The sequence below is a fragment of the Gopherus evgoodei genome, chromosome 18 (genome assembly GCF_007399415.2).
Source record: "Gopherus evgoodei ecotype Sinaloan lineage chromosome 18, rGopEvg1_v1.p, whole genome shotgun sequence".
Taxonomy (NCBI): Eukaryota; Metazoa; Chordata; order Testudines; family Testudinidae; genus Gopherus; species Gopherus evgoodei.
In genome coordinates, this window is record NC_044339.1 from 18,056,322 (window position 1) to 18,072,355 (window position 16,034).

The following is a 16,034-nucleotide window of genomic DNA, read 5'->3' on the forward strand; positions in this document are numbered from 1 at the left end:
CTCGGGGGGGGGGGGGGGCGGGAAGGGATCAAACGAGGCAGAGGTTCTGTGAAAAAAAAAGTCTTTGATTATGTGATCACATATTATCAAATCTGGCATTTCCTAACTTTTGAGTGCTTGACTTAGAAGCCTTAACATCCTTTTAACAAGTTTTTGTGTTTGCATAATGAGTGTTCTTCATGCAAGCTTGGAACTAGAACTATAATAAGCTTCCACAATGAAATATGAGAGTCAGTTGGCAAAACTGGGCCAAATGGTTGTTTCACCAGAGATACTGAATTAAACCCTATAGGTGTGAACAAAAACAAGGGTCTCACACACACTTTTAACCTGAAATGCAAATATCTACAAGCAGTTAGGTGCACACTCAAAACTTCCCGCATTACAAGATATAATGCAGGACAACAATAATTGATGATTTAAGCTCTCAAGTAGGACAATTGCCCTGGAATTCCCTTCTTGACCCCCAGCTGCCTGACTTCCGCCCATTCTCAAAATCCACTTCAAGATGACAAACTTAGACATGTTAGGCTTGTTTTTCATTTCAGATACTGTACGTACATTACTCACCCAAGTGAGCACACAACCTTACTGTCATTACCTACAATTCTTCCTTGTGCTAAGCCTCCCATTTTGTTTTTAACACCTCTTAATTTAGGGTGCAAACTTGTAAGCCCTTATTACAGTGCTTCAGGTCAATGGGACTCCTCACAGTAGGAACCATGAAGGGTTTGCAGGATTGGACTCTAATACTATGAGCAACTCATGGCAAGAGCTGTGCTCTGAAGTACCGTGCACTTCTATAGGGCTATATAATCAATAGATATTCCTGGTGCCATCTGAAAATTGATATTATGGAAAATGCCCTGTGTTTCAAATTTCCATTTTTTTTCTTCTCGTGACTGCACACATTAGCAGTTCTGGTTTGCTATATAATGCAATTCTTACCTTTCCGGAATGATCAAAAGATCTCACTCTTGCTACTTTATGCTGCACAGTTGAATAATAAGCCAACTTGGTTAGCGACCCACCTGTTATCAAAAACAAGACATTATTCATCTCAAATTCAGGGTCAGACAGAAAGAAGTTAGATACTTCTGAGTATTAGTTACCTAGCACTGTTTTAAGAATAGCGTGGCTTCAAGCAAAGCTAATTAGGTGAAGCTCTTTATTCAGTGGACCAAAGAACAGTCATTTGGGGACTGTCTTAGCATAGCTAGACCCAGATGCATTGCTTGAAGGTGGAGGCTCCACAGGAGGCACTCAAACCGAACTGATGCTGAGGTGGCTGAAGATGAACGGAGGTCATGAGTTCACTTCCTAGCTACCTCACAGTATGCATGTAAGCAGACTACTTGCTTGAGTAAGGGCTATTCAGGTGACTACGGGTTTGCAGGATTGGAATCTTAACCTCCAGCCCCTCCAAGATAGCTAAACTAGGCAGGGAAGGTGCTCAAGGCCATGAGGTGAGAGCATATCAGGCAGGATTATAACTCAGTCCTGTCTGTGCTCAGACTATGCCTGGGCTTCAAAGCTCTAAGGAGGCGTAGGGATGGGAGGGACAAGTCACACATCCACTGCTTATCTTTGTTAAACTTGTTTAAGAAATGTCTAAAATCCTGCATGTTTTAACAAACTTGATTAATAGGTTTGTTGTTCATGAGGCATACTGCTCAAACAACAAAGTTTCACTTGAAACGCTTAAGTAAACATTAAGTAATCTTCAAGGACACACTGCAAAAAGTCTCTGCTTCTATTAAAATAAAGGAAATTAAATGCTGAATAACGACATTGCTGAGGGATTACTTTTGGCTTCAAAACTGATCAACATCCTAAAAGAAACAAGCTGCATGAAGCACCAAAGGCAATGAAAAACAGACCCTTTTCCATGCATCTGGATATTTTTAGGGGGCCAAAACCTGAAGTCCTTACACAAGCAAAAAACTCACTAATTTTCAGTGAGTCACTAAGAATTTTGCTCAAGTAGAAACTGAATAAAAACTTCAGCTTTTGTCCCAGAGGCTTCCCCCAAGTCTGCCAGGCCGTGGAGGCCACAAACTTCTGGTGACCACAACATCAGTGTACATCCCATTGTTTCCTCCAAAGCATCAGCTTGCATGTGTAAAGATCCTAAATGCCTGATTCTCCTCTCAGCTATACCAGTGCACACCATGTCACTCCACTGAAGTCAATAGAGTTAAACTGATGTAAGAGTAGCGCTAACATATGCAGAGAATCAGTCTCCGAAGCTCAGATTTCTAAAGGTATTCAGGCATTGCTCTGCACAGTATTGCAAAGCTTAAGTCACTTGTGAAAATGAGACTTAGGCCCTGCAACACTGAGTGATTCAACCCCTTAAACACCTGGGTCCGAGTGATTCGCTGACAGACTCATTAGGGATATTAGATGTTGAAAAATGTACACATAATGCACGAGCAGTAAGTGTTCAAGAAACTTCTTACCCAAGGATTCCCCACCCAAAGCTTACCTCACTCTAGCCCTTTTCTATGAAACTGCATATTTTAAATAGTGAATTCTTTTTATATAGCTTATCATGCAGCGCTCGTCACTCTGACTTGGTGCATTCCAGTAGTGCAGTAAGCAACACAACTAGCTAATCAATTTAAATCTGCTTTCAGCAAAAATTGCTACCAAACATACACACAACCTTTAGAAGGCTGACGTTCTTTTTTTCTAGCCCAGGATGCACAACTCCTTGATGAAGAGTGGCCTGACAATCCAGGATGTCTTATCTACTTAGCCACAGAACAAATACAGCATTGACAGTGACTGTACCAGCTTCCCCTGAGATGCCTTGCCAGGGGAACTATGTATATGCATCCATGCAGCCCTTGGCCTCCGTTCTGAAAGTGCAACAACACAAACTCATTTCACTTAGGCAAAAAACAGTTCTGTTGATGCTAACTGTTGGTTTTCCTCGGTCAAGTTTAGATTTGACCCTAGAAGCAGAAAGCTTTTTTCCCCCTATGAAATAAAACTCCTTAGCACAGCCAGGCTCTCTACCTGAGGTAATGAAATCAAGCTTTCAAACTGAATGTGATCATTTTTAAGATAGTCATAATTCATGATGTACATTCGCTAGACAGAGTATTAGAGGATTAAAAAAACAAAGCTTTTAAACTAACAAGTATCCAAGCCATTTTTGCCAACAGTTTATAGAACTGCATTAAAGGCCAATATAATTACAAAGATGTTCTTAGGAAAGTACTTGTTCAATTTAACTATTTTATAACTGCCAAAATAATTTGAGACTACTTGTTTTACAATAATAATTTCTTAAGGCTGTTGATTAGAATGTCGTTAAGTGCTTGTTGCTTTGCATTACATAGAAATACTTTGACAGGCACATTACAAACATGCTTTCACATGAAACCTGTTTCTCTTGCTTTAGTTGATTACATTTCCAGTATTTAGTGTGGTTGTCATCCAGAACATGGGAAACACTTTACTTCATACGAGTAAAAGTGGAGCTTTCAAAAGGGTTTGCTTCAAACCCATCAGTAAATGTGAAATAAACAATGTGTAGACTTCAGTTCACCTTTAAGGCTTCTTGGTTATCTAACACACATTCTTGCACTGAGCAAAGACAACCTTCTTGCTGTTCTGTTTCTCCAGTCCCATCCCCTACAGGGATTACCCACTCTGACAGACCCCACCCAAAACACACACACACACAAACCCACATCAGAAAGCTACTAGACCTGCCAAAAGGTTACAAATGTATCTAGAATGAGCTACTACTGAAACAGGTAAAAAGCTCACTCTTCCTACCATCATGTAAAAATAAACCCTTACCAACAGTCTTGTTTTAAGCTCTGTAACTGGAATTCATATTTCTGAATTCCTTTTCTCAACAGCCTGATCACCAAGAGGATTTTTGGTAAGCTGATTGTCTTCAAAATGGATCAGCATTGCCTTTGCCCCAAGAAACCCAGCATGACCAAGAACACACAGAGAACCAAATCTGAGCACTGACTGGAAATGAGTTTTTAAAACCCTTAAGCCACCACTGTACTAGCACATCTGTTTCCTTCATAATTTTCTTTTAGCTTCTGGACTTTTGGACAGTTGTTAATTTACAGGAGTCAATGCCCAAAAGCCTCTGGGCAATTTGAGAGGGAAATAAACCCCTATATTAACCACAAGTAAAAAATATGATTTAAAAGGTATTATGGGCTACACATCGCATAAGTCCCTCCCTCCACCCCCCACACCTACATACAAAGAAACATCTTGAACCTTGCACTGAAAGATGCCAAGGATATGCTGTAGCCAACACAGGGAAAAGAATTCAGAATCACAGATCCTGAAGGAAGATAGTGCCTCCTCTCCTCCTAGAACAGAGCCTAGGAGGATTCTAGGTCTCATGCTGCTGTTTTGCAAATAACTATACCATTAATTCTCCACCTTATGTCTCCTCACCAAATAGCTGGATCAGTGTCCCCTTATTAAGAGCTGCAATTCTCCTAGAAAACATACAATGCACTCTTATGGTCCACAGCAGTGTTCCGGATGCTGAACTGCCAAATTTCTGACACACCCTGTGATTTTTTTTTCCAAACTCCAAGTGAAAATCTGTATGCACTAAACCATATCATACTGCTTCACCAACTGATTCCTGGACTGCACACATTCCATTGGTAAACTCAGTGTCATGCTTCCGCAAACTAAAATTTGCAGCACTAAACGTTTGTAATCTAGGCAAACGAGGAAAGTGGTTTTTTGGTTTTGGTTTGGTTTTTTAAAGAAGTGGTACAGAGGCGACACTGAGTTCCAGATAGATTAAGCAGCATATGATGGTCAATTCCATAAGACCAATGATTACCATCTATGGTAACAAAAGCAGTGAAACTTAATAACCCTCAGACCTTCCCATTCTGATGCATCAGCTGAAACTGTCACTTCCAGTTGATAAGAAAATAATTTCACCCTTCTCCTAATTTTGAACTTCAAAAAAGAAATTCAGAGATCAACACAAGCTTGATGGATCTCTGCTGAGAAGGTACACTTACCTTCTCAACCTCTAAAAATAAGGAAATACAAGAGATAGGGACGCTGTGAAATTAAAGTGGTGTTTGTAAAGCACTTTGAGATCCCTAGATGAAAGGAACTACAAAAGTAGAGAGTTATTTCTTGGTATCTACCTTGCACTGGAATTCCCTATCTAGCTAAATTGCTTTTAGATTTATTTTCCCAGTTTGTAAAGAATTAAAAACCTGTGGTGGACACTCACTGTGCCTGGAGTTTATCGCTAACTCACTGCTTTAATTCTATTCTGACTCACTGAAAGGTAACACTAATTTATTGTTTACTAAATAGGGACTAAAATTAAAGAATAAATAACTGTCCCCTTCAGAGGAATTACAAAGGGTGATCAATTTTTAATACACCCCTGTCCCTCTTCCCTTCCATTCCAACACTGACAGACACAGACACACCCCATGTGATTAGTCTGCAGTTCTAGACAGTTTCAATTCAGGGTCTGCATTTAACATTAACTTCAAATCTAATGGGGAGGGGGAATGCATTGCTTAATAAAGAACTCCAAACAACTTCACTGACTTGTAACAGTTGGAACAGTAAGAGGAAAAATGCGAACGGTCCAATTCCACTCCCCTAGACTTCTATGAAAGCAGCAGGAGTGGTCCCTACTACAAGCAGGATTTTGACCCTGAGCTGCTTCACTTGCACCTAGAGGAGTATCTTGCCTCCCTTTGTGCCATTTTTGCAGTGATCAAATGCTGGCAAGGAATATGAAAAGCTGGGGGAAATCTATCCCTTGAGCCTCTCTGTTCCCTGGCATAAAAGTTCAACATTGTTCCAACATGAAACATAGTAGTTTCATCTTCCCATTTAAGTTTTCATTTTTTGATTATATTGTGACATGCTATGCACCTTGGTTCAAGATGTCAAGACCTTTGTGTATATGCCCATTAGGGTTTCACCAGTGCATATTGGTACTTTCACAGAGGAAAAATCCCATTTCCCTGGGTGGCTGTGGGAAATGCACACACATCCAGCAGTCAGCTGTCAATATTGATAGGCTATTGGCACTCTATAAATTCAGAAATTAGCCCTCCCTCCACCATCACCCCCACAGTCCTTACATTCTCTCTAAAGCAAGGGAAGGGGGAAAGCAGGAGGAACATCATGAAAAACACACATAGCTAACAATACTACGTCTTTCTCCTGAATGGGATGTGTGTTTGTTTTTTTGAGGGGGTGAGTGGAAGACAACAGCCTGAGTTTGTCTACAATGTAAGCTCAGGGTTAGTACAACTCATGTTAGCAGACCCTAGGGTTGTTAGCCTAGGTTTTCAGTATCTACACTCATTTACAATCCGAGTTTAGGAATAGTTGAACCCTTAGCTCAGCCTGGGGCTCCCGCACCTACACTGCCTTATGCGGCCCAGAGTTCAACCAGGCATATCTCAGACTTCCTAGCACCCTCTCAAAATGTGACCGCTCTAGCCCTTTGTTTGTGGTGCAGCATAGGAAAACTTGATGGGCCAGAGGATAAAGAACGTCAGCCCATGGGACTGTCACATACTTTTGACGGACTCCCAGAGCACAAGTCCGGAGGGGCTGCATCTACACTGAAAAGCAATAGGGCTTGAACCCTGGGTCCCAGTGTGGGAGCCTGGGGCCAAGTCCTGGGTTAGTGTGATGTGTGTAGATGGGGGAGGGGATTAGGCTTGAGTCTAAATTTGAGCCCTGGGTTTAGGCTGCAGTGTAGACATCGTCAGAGAGTCTTGCTGCGCCAAGCTACTCCACGGGGCTAAGGTTTGAACAGACCCCACAACTAAGCGGGGGGCTGAATGCACCTCCATGTAAGGAGGGCGGTGTCTCATACCCCCCCCCAGGGGCTAACCCCCTTCAGTCCTCTCCCTTACTGAGGCTTCCCTCAAAGGGGTCCATCCCCTGGTCCCCTCCCCGGGGTCACCCCCTCCTAGGCTGCTGTCCTCCTGCCCCCTTTAATCGCCCCCTCAATGGGGTCCACCCCCCTCCGCTGGGATGGCCCCTCCAGCCTGTTTACCAGCCCGTTAGCAGCCCCCGGCGGCATGCTGGGATTTGTAGTTCTACTGCCCGCCCTCCGCCTCGCCCCGGGAGCGTCTCTGGACCACAACTCCCGTCATATCCCGCTCCGCCAGCCAACCGCGGCGCACTCCGGGAGCCGTAGTCCGCCTCCAGCGCCAGGCAGTCCGCGCCGCGCTCAGCGGGACTGCATTTCCCAACGTGCCCTGCGCGCCGCTCGCTGCCCGTCCCGGCGGTTTCCCTGAGCGGACACAGGCACCCCCCGTCCTCGACCGCTGCCGCCCCCGAGACACCCGTCCGGTTACCGATGTCTATGGCGAAGCACTTGGCGTTCTCCAGGTTGCGGAAGATCTCGTCGGGCGGGAGTGTGATGCTTTTGTCCAGGCTGCTGTCACAGCCGCTGCTGGTACCTCGCCCGCCCCGCTCCGCCATTTTGAACGCCACCCGCCCCCTTGCCTGGCCCTATCGGCATGCAAATACATGCGCATATTTTACATATTAATCTGATATGATGCATATATTATGCAAATGAGGTCGGGCTTGGGCTCCCTTACGCGTTGCCAGTATTTAGCCTTTTTTCCCGGGGAGGGGTGTGAGGAGGTGGATCGTAGCCCCCTTCCATCTGCGACCGACAAAGTTATGGGCTGTGTGTGTGGAACTGAGCTCCATATCTTTTACCTTACAAAGTTATTGGTAGGTTGGATCTTCATCCCAAAGAATCTCCCCTCCTCCCCCCCCCCCCAAATTACAGGGATCTAGACCTGTGGTGCACAACGTTATAGGTGTGCGAGGGTTTGCATTCGTTTTTATTTGCACCTCCGAGTTGCTGAGGGGCTTGCACCTGGCCTCATTTTATCCTCAGCCCACAGGGTTACTGAATAGCGGGGTGGGGTGTTTGCGGGGTTTGTGTTCCATTCATCTGAAGCCCCAAAGTTGCTGAGGGGGAAAAGGCACATGGATACAAATAATCCCAGTTTGCCTCATCTCTAACAGCATCAGCATTTATTAGCAATGATACTTTCTATGGGATCTCTCATCCAAGGATCTCAAAGTACCTTATGTTCATAAATTGTTAATAATACTAGTACACAATAATATCCTGCACTTAACAGTAGATCATCCCAAATAAATACTCGTAGTTTGCAGATCCTCCCTGCTCTTGAGTGAGTTCATACCCCTGCTCCATTTCTGGTGAGAGAAAAGGAGATTTCTTTCCAGGTATTGCACAAAAAATTGAGGACAAATGATTGCTAATGGATTCAGTAACACATTATTTTTTTTTTTATATCTACTCTGTAGACCCCAAACTCACCCAAATGAGCAAGGTGTTGCAACTTTCAGTAGTCTTGCTATTTCATACTGACACAGTGCTTGAATTGGGCACAGGTGGCAAGGCACAGCTGGAGGTTACAGTGCTGCTTGTGCAGCAAACATCACATGATCCCTCCCTGAAAACATATAAGTCAAAACTGAGTGATGATTCAATGTGGGTAAAGAAGATGGGAGTTGTTGGAAGATAAAGTCAAACAAAAGTCTCTCCCTGTCATAAACTAGCAGTAGGGCAAACAACAAGAGAAGTGGCAATACATAGAGCTTACAGCTGGAAACTCCAACAATTGAGATATTTATACAGGACTAGACAAAATACTTGCAAATGTGCTGTAGGAGACACATTAGGTGAGACCTGACAGACCTCTAATTTCTGTGATTCTAGGTGGGATAGTATCAGAGGGGTAGCCGTGTTAGTCTGGATCTGTAAAAGCAGCAAAGAATCCTGTGGCACCTTATAGTCTAACAGACGTTTTGGAGCATGAGCTTTTGTGGGTGAATACCCACTTCCTCAGATGCATGTAGTGGAAATTTCCAGGGGCAGGTATATATATGCTAGCAAGCAAGCTAGAGATAAGGTGGGATACAGTCCCTTATTGCAAACACCATTTTCTAGCTCCTTTCCTATGTGCTTCTGCATTCTTGGTAAAACATTTGCACTGACAAATATGAGGTAAAGGCAGGCTGGTGTGGAATGGCGATACATTTTGGGTTTAACTGAAGTGAGGGAGAGTTAAGGGTTATCATCCACTTAATAGCTCCCATTATTCCTTTTTCTCTGAATAAAGGGATAGCTTGTTGGCCTAACATATAGTTTGAGTTTTGTAGCCTCTAATTTTCCCACTCTGTGGCCCTAATACTGATCCCATTCACATCAGTGTTATGGGTTCAAGCCCCATATATACTTGCTTTTCCATGCAAGGATGAATTAAGTAGCTACAAATATTTCTGCTTTATGTGGAAAACTATTTGGATCTAAATTTCGCTGCATGTCTTCCTAGTAACTGTTGCTGCCCCACATCTATTTAATATATAAAAAGAAGGGAATTAAACATTAAGTACCTAGCAAAGTTTATTTTCACTTGGGAAGTTTATTTCTTCCTTACTTGAAATGGATTATCTGCATCTAAAATGATGGCCCTTATTTTCTTATTCATAGATACATCAGAGCCATCCTGGACCTATCAGTCTGAATATGGGACTGAGACCCATGAACTCCCGAGTTAAATCCAGCTGTGACACTCACCTTTTCTGTGATGTTGGGTAAGTCACTTGGGTCTAAGTGTCTACTGATGTTTGGTTGCCTTTATTTTTTGGGAGTGATTTCTGAACGTGCTGAGCGCTCACAACTCGAGGTGAAGTCAGCGAAGCTGTGTATACTGTATTTATCACCTTGGAAAATCAGGTCTTAGGTGTCTGAAGTTGGGCATCTGAAGTTTAGAGAATTGTTTGGAATATTTTTTCTTTAATCTCTGTCTCAGTGCTTCTAGATCTAAAGTGGGAATCGTAATATGTAAGGGCTTCATATTATTGTTGGATGTCTGCAAGGTGTTTGATTTTGTTTGTTAAAGGGAGTATATCTAGCGTGTGAATAAGAAGCCACAAAAGGATCAGTTAAAAGTACAGTACTAAAGTTGTGTCTCAGTCTTTGAACTAATTTGTGAGCAGCCTTGTTAAATGATTATGAGATCTATGAGAAGTTTGCTATAGAATCATATGTATTCAAGTCTTCCTCTTAGCGAGGGCTTTGCTTTCCCCTCACTGTCTCCTGGCACAGTCTCAACAACACGGGGATATCAGCTATGAGTACAGTGGATTTGCCTTATTAAACCCAAAAGCAGACACCTCTGAATTGAAGAAATCCTGACTCTGGATAGTGAGTGAGGATGGGCATGCTGCTGCAATACAGATCCTGCAAACCCTTACTCACAGCTGGGGAAGGCTGACTATGGCTCCTTGTCAGAGCCATTCTGTATGTTAATCAATAGGAGTTATTCAGATTACAGTGCCTCAGACCAAACTTGGCAAACCTGCTCCACAGCTGACCTGTAATCCTTGTGTGTCTATTGTGAGGTCTCCTGTGTCAGTTCTTTAAACAGCACTATCCTGTGAAGCCTCTGTCAAAGGGGCATCAGTTAGGGATTTCTACATAGGAGAGAATGACTTGCTGCATACAGATTCAGTCATCAGATTTTATTTTAACAGTGTGCAAAGTTTCTGCAACCTTTGACATTCAAAATGGTTTCAAACACAGATCATACAATCGGTGCACCTGACACATACACATCACAGCATCCTCTGAGGATTATAGTGAATAGACTATCTCCCATAACATTATGGTACCAAAAATGTAAATATAACTTGTACGGTTGCCTTTCATGAAAGACTTTTGCTAAATATTTCTCGTAAAACCGACAACACAAGCTGATACTTTCCTTCCTATGAGGATACAAAACAAGTTACTGCCTTTATAAAAGGCATTGCATATCCTGAACATAAGAAACAATACTCTGCTTTTTAGAGTAATACATCCTGAAGAATCTCCTCTACATAGCTTGAGTTACGGTGTAACATTTTTCCAAGTACACTCAATAAACTCTATAAACATTATAGAACCCCTTACAGCAACAACACGAGAGCCAGATTTTCAAAGATGGCCACTAAGATTGGATGCTCACCTTGTGATTCGTAGGACATTGATTTTTCACAAGTTTTGAACTCCCACAATTCCAGCTGAAATCGAGTGGAGTGGGATGCTGCACGCTTTGAAAATCAATGTTCTGTGAGTCTCAGGTTGGGCCACTAAAAACAGAGGCACTCCAGTTGAGTGGACATTTTTGAAAACTGTAGCCTAAACTTCCTAGAAGTTACTTCTTTCTAAACAAATACACTCAAAAACCTCAGCAAGGTTAAAAAACCATTAAACATTCCCTTTTGAACAACTGCTTGTCATCCTACCATGGATTACTTCGCACATTCTTTTAAAATAGCTACCTCTCCCCGTGGTGGGAGCATTTAGATCCTTCTAGGAGAAGGGAAACTGACATCCAAGCATAAGTATGCTCTGTAAAAGGAAAGTATTCTTCCCTACTCATTAGAGGAGTGAGAGGACTTGTACAGCAAGTCACAGTCTCCTCTGGAATATGAGTGAATGTACAGAAACCATACAAAAGTCCTTCTAATCTACCAGGGCCTCCAAAGTCTGCTGGTGGGTTTCAGTGCTGCTTGTTTTGCAGACCTTTGGTGGGCTGCAGAGGATGAAGCTGGAGAATTTGAGTCCTTGGCTGTAACTTGAGGCCTCTGGAAGTGGCACAGCAGTTTCATCTGGGTTTCTGTGTTCGCGGAATGGAGAGACAAGAACTGCAGTGCCTCTTTGATGCACCAGGAATACCCTTCACTGTAATCCTGCTGCAGGCTTGGAGAAGAGGATGCAAAAGCTGGGAAGAGAAAGAAGACAGAGATGGGTTTTAGATAGGGACATCTAGGCTGGAGTTTGGACCAGGGATAAATACAGTGCAGGGGAGTTATTCAAAAGCAAAGGGGAAGGCACTTACTTTGACCGTATTTCAAGTAGCTGACAGTCATCTCCAGGATGTCGGCTTTCTCCAGCTTGGAGTTGGGCTGGTGTCTCTGGAACTCCTTCTCCAGCAGGAGTTTCAGCTGCTCGATGCTGCTGTTAATCCGGTCCCGGCGCAGCTTCTCTACAATTGGCTTCCTCAGCTGTAACACAAGAGGGGAGAGAAAGTTAGTGACAGCATTTCTCTTTTCCATCCATTTCCCATCTTCTCTGTGTAAGCAGCTCAGCCTGTATCAGCTGCTTGCCCTTTAGCCAGTGCATGTTGCAATATGCAGTGGATACTTACTCTGTTTTTCTCTTTGGATGTTAGGATTTCCAGTGAGAAGGTATTGGGTGCCATTATCCCAAACGTTCAAGTACAGGTTTCACTTCCGATCTTGCTGTTTAGCCAGTGCAGAAGGGAGCTGGAAAGCTCTTCTATTTATACCCATAAGCTGCATACAAATGTCTGGGTCCTAAGCTTCTTTGAGTTTCCCACACTCACTAGCCAATCCATGCATTTATCAGGACAATAGAGAAAGCATCTATTACAGCATGGTAAATTGACTGTGAATTGCCTGGGGATAATACTCTGCTCCCAATGGAGCAGGTGGACTGGGGAGCGTGTTACACAATAGGGACTGGCCTTGGAGGGACAGGATAAGAACGTGGGAAAGCGTTCGCCGTCATTATAATCAAACTTGTGCCTGATGTTGGGAACGTCAACATCTCAATATGCTGCCTTTTCCCAGGCTGTGGTGAAATTAAGCACAGAAGACAGCTCCCAGGAAAGGAAAATGCCCCCTACTTTCCTGTGCCCAAAAAAAGCTGTAAAGGAAAAATTCCAGAATTAGAGAGACTAAACATTTTCATTGACATTAAACCGTACTTAAATGAATACAGTGCTTGTCAATTTTCAGGCAACTGAGATCAAAATCAAAAGGGAAAACATGTTTTTGGGGAGGGGATCTTTTTAAGAAAGATACAGTTCAAAATGCTTTTCTCTCCATCTTTTATAGACATTTTGTTTCCTCTATTATTCTTTAAAAGACTTAAATCTTGATTTTTTTTGCTTTTTTTCTGGGCAATCTCAATTCCTTCTGTGATGGTCTGGCAAATCTGTACAATAATAATAATAAGTTTTGCCCTTCCCTGGCATCTTCCATTTGATATCTCAGAGCATTAAACAAACGATCATGAACTAAGCCTCACAACATTCTTCTGTGCCTCAGCCCCCATGTGCAATAGGGGAATAGGACAAGAAGCAGTGGGCTTAAATTACAGCAAGGGAGGTTTAGGTTGGAAATTAGGAAAAACTTCCTCATTGTCAGGGTAGTTAAGCACTGGAACAAATTGCCTAGGGAGTTTGTGGAATCTACATCAGTGGATGTTTTTAAAAGCAGGCCAGAAGTGGTCCAGATAATACATAGTCCTGCCTCAGCACAGGGGACTGGGCTAGATGACCTCTCCAGTCCTACATTGCTATGATTCCCCATCAGAGACACACACAGCTACACACATAGGTTCAGAGGGTGGACCGCAATTGAATAGTGTAATCCTAAAGAACAATCAGAAGTAGTGTACTTGAAAAAAACACCCCTAAACTCACACAACATGCGCACAGGAAATACAGGGGATGGTAACAAAAAGGAATCACTTTTTGGGGGGAAAAGTTTAAGATGCCATTTAAAGTGGAGTGGGAGGGTCTGAAATATCAGTAAGCTCCACTCTCTAGTTGTCTACCACACCAGAGGCACAGCCACCTGCTGACCTGAGCCAGGATGTTAGAATCTAGAATCATGTCAGAGCAAGTATGCGAGATCTTGTATTGACAGAGGTGCCACTTCTTTCTATCATGCCTGGTCAAACTGCCATGTTTGCTTGGAGCACCTAAAATGGGGTTTGATGCATTATAGCATTTTAGTGGGGTTTGGTATGTGCTAATTTGTCCTCTCAGGCACTGCACATTCCAGAATTGGAAGCTGGGGCCTGAGAGAGTACCCAGAGACAGAAATAATATCTAACACTTATATAGTGCTCTTCAGCAGTAGCACTCACAGTATCACTATTCCCATTTTACAGATGGGGAAATTGAGGTGCAGAGGGGGGAAGTGACCTAGCCTTCATCTGTGGTGTAGGGCCTGGGTCACATGTGGTTGTGTTCCCCTCCCCCAACTAGAGTAAATGGGGGATTCTCTGTAACATGAAACCCTTAGATCAAGATTTGAGGACTTCAGTAACTTAGACAGAGGTGATGGGCCTACTGCACGGCAGATGAGATTCTGTGGCCTGTGATGTGTGGGAGGTCAGACTAGATGATCATGATGGTCCCTTCTGGCCTTAAAGTCTGAGTCTAAAATCATCCAGTGTCTCAGTGGTCAAGACAGGAATAGAATACTGATCTCCTGAGTCGCACTCCAGGGCTCTATTCCCTAAGCCAGGCTTCCTCTCACAGAACCTGGCTCTTCAGCTCTGCTGTTCACAGATTAAGGACCTGAGTTTCTGCAAGCCTCAGTTTCCCCATTATTACAAAGACGTTAATGAAAACCTCATCTAACACTTTGTCAACATTTTAAAATGCGGAGAAAAATTAAATAAACCTTTTTTCTATAAGCGGACTGTATGACCTCTCCATACCTCAGTTTCCCTATATGAAAAATGGGGCTAACAATGGTATCACGTATGGCTGCATATAAATAATAATACACACAGAGTTGTTGAAAGGGTGAATCTGTTAAAGTTTGAAATCCTGAAAAGTTTATTATACTGGTCATAAAATTGTCATAATGTTATCTAGTTGTTTTTGTAATTCATTTGCTGTAGTAGTTAACTCCATGACTTCATGTGACAATGAGTTCCATAGCTCAGCTACTTCAGGGCATGTTATAGGTTAATAGCTTATTCATTTTTTTAAATTGTTTTTCAAAGCACGTGGGTGACTCGGCAACACAAGTCCCAATAAAAGTCTGCCTTAGGTCACTATATTAGCAATACAGGACCACACACACTTTGATAGTTGTAGCTCACAGTGAAAATATAATTCAAAGCTCTGTGTCCAGGATTGGCAGTATGTCAGATGCACTGGACAGTAAGTCATGCCACATGCTGGATGAGAAGGGATGTGTTTTCAGCAGCAGAAGGGCACCGTGAGGTGGGAGGTTTCCTTTGGCCAGGGAAGCTTTTGATCCAATTTTCAGTTCTGGAAATATGAAATGCGTGGTTTTAAATAATGCCATCCTCTCGCCAGCACAATGCCCGGGAACGCAAAGGGCTGAACCAGCCCTCATTGATTAAAGCTTTCTCCGAGTGCTGTCCAGATGGTATAGAAGGCATTAGCTTTCTGCTCAGGACCCGCAGAGGCACACTTCTATTGTTGACAGTTTAACACTGTGAATGGAGCGATGTGTGGGAAACTCTCAAAATTCCGGACTCACACCATCTGAGGTGAATGGTGAACCAGGCAGGCTGCCTTGCATTGCATGCACAAAACAACAAGCCTCTGGGGTTACAAATGCCAGCTCTCCCCTCCCCCCCCCATCACTTGGAAAAGACCAGAGCTCTAGCACCAACCCCTTTGCTTCCCGCCTCCCAACCCACACCTATTGACAAATCAAAGAAATGAGCCATTCCTTTTGTATTTGCTTTGATTGTATTATGCAGGTCTAAATACTTTATGGTTAAGTGAATATTTGTGAATGAATATTTCCTCACATAGTAATCTGAGATTAATAAAATCCCGAATTTAAGGCTGCCACGTAAGTAGATTCATATGTAATGTATATTGCATTTATTTCCACAAGGAAGACAAACATTGACTATATAATCATTATCACCTCTGAATATGGTGGAAATCAGAGCATCAAGGTGATTAGAATGGGATAGTACTGTACTTTAGCTGGAATCATCCTCTCCTCTCCTCCCAAATATTCACTGTTACATTTGAGCACCTGCAAAGCTTCTTTGTGCATCAACACATCTTTATGTAAGTAGTCTATTCACTAGCTCAAATTCTTCCTGGTGGTATTGCCATCAGTAAAGTTACCTCAGGGACAAATTTATCCCACCTCTATCTATCTTATCTATCTCTAATGTT

The 16,034-nt window shown here is 42.9% G+C and overlaps 2 protein-coding genes across 4 annotated transcripts in view; both read right to left on the reverse strand.

Moving 5' to 3' along the window:
- PANK4 (pantothenate kinase 4) overlaps positions 1 to 7,504 on the reverse strand; it is a 32,827-nt gene extending 25,323 nt beyond the window's left edge. For all 3 annotated transcript variants that reach the window (XR_003997086.1, XM_030537450.1, XM_030537449.1), the window contains exons 1-2: positions 7,362 to 7,504; positions 949 to 1,031 (exon numbers count right to left, since the gene is read on the reverse strand). Coding sequence is in view for 2 of the 3 variants with exons in the window: in XM_030537450.1 (XP_030393310.1) it covers positions 949 to 1,031; positions 7,362 to 7,488 (210 nt within the window). In the remaining variant the exon portion in view is untranslated. The remainder of the gene's footprint in view (positions 1 to 948; positions 1,032 to 7,361) is intronic.
- A 3,091-nt stretch (positions 7,505 to 10,595) lies between these two features.
- Positions 10,596 to 12,339, reverse strand: LOC115636992 (transcription factor HES-5-like). The gene is made up of 3 exons (XM_030537781.1): positions 12,249 to 12,339; positions 11,940 to 12,105; positions 10,596 to 11,822 (listed from the first exon to the last, which is right to left on the reverse strand). The coding sequence occupies exons 1-3, from the start codon at positions 12,300 to 12,302 to the stop codon at positions 11,569 to 11,571; spliced, it is 474 nt and encodes a 157-aa protein (XP_030393641.1). The 5' UTR covers positions 12,303 to 12,339; the 3' UTR covers positions 10,596 to 11,568.
- Between the last annotated feature and the right edge of the window lie 3,695 nt (positions 12,340 to 16,034).

Excerpts from the sequence above, each read along its gene's own strand:
- LOC115636992 (XM_030537781.1), bottom strand. The coding sequence starts at position 12,302 with ATGGCACCCAATACCTTCTCACTGGAAATCCTAACATCCAAAGAGAAA. Across the intron at positions 12,106-12,248 it reads CATCCAAAGAGAAAAACAGA|CTGAGGAAGCCAATTGTAGA; the intron begins GTAAGTATCCAC and ends CTTGTGTTACAG. Across the intron at positions 11,823-11,939 it reads CTACTTGAAATACGGTCAAA|CTTTTGCATCCTCTTCTCCA; the intron begins GTAAGTGCCTTC and ends TTCTCTTCCCAG.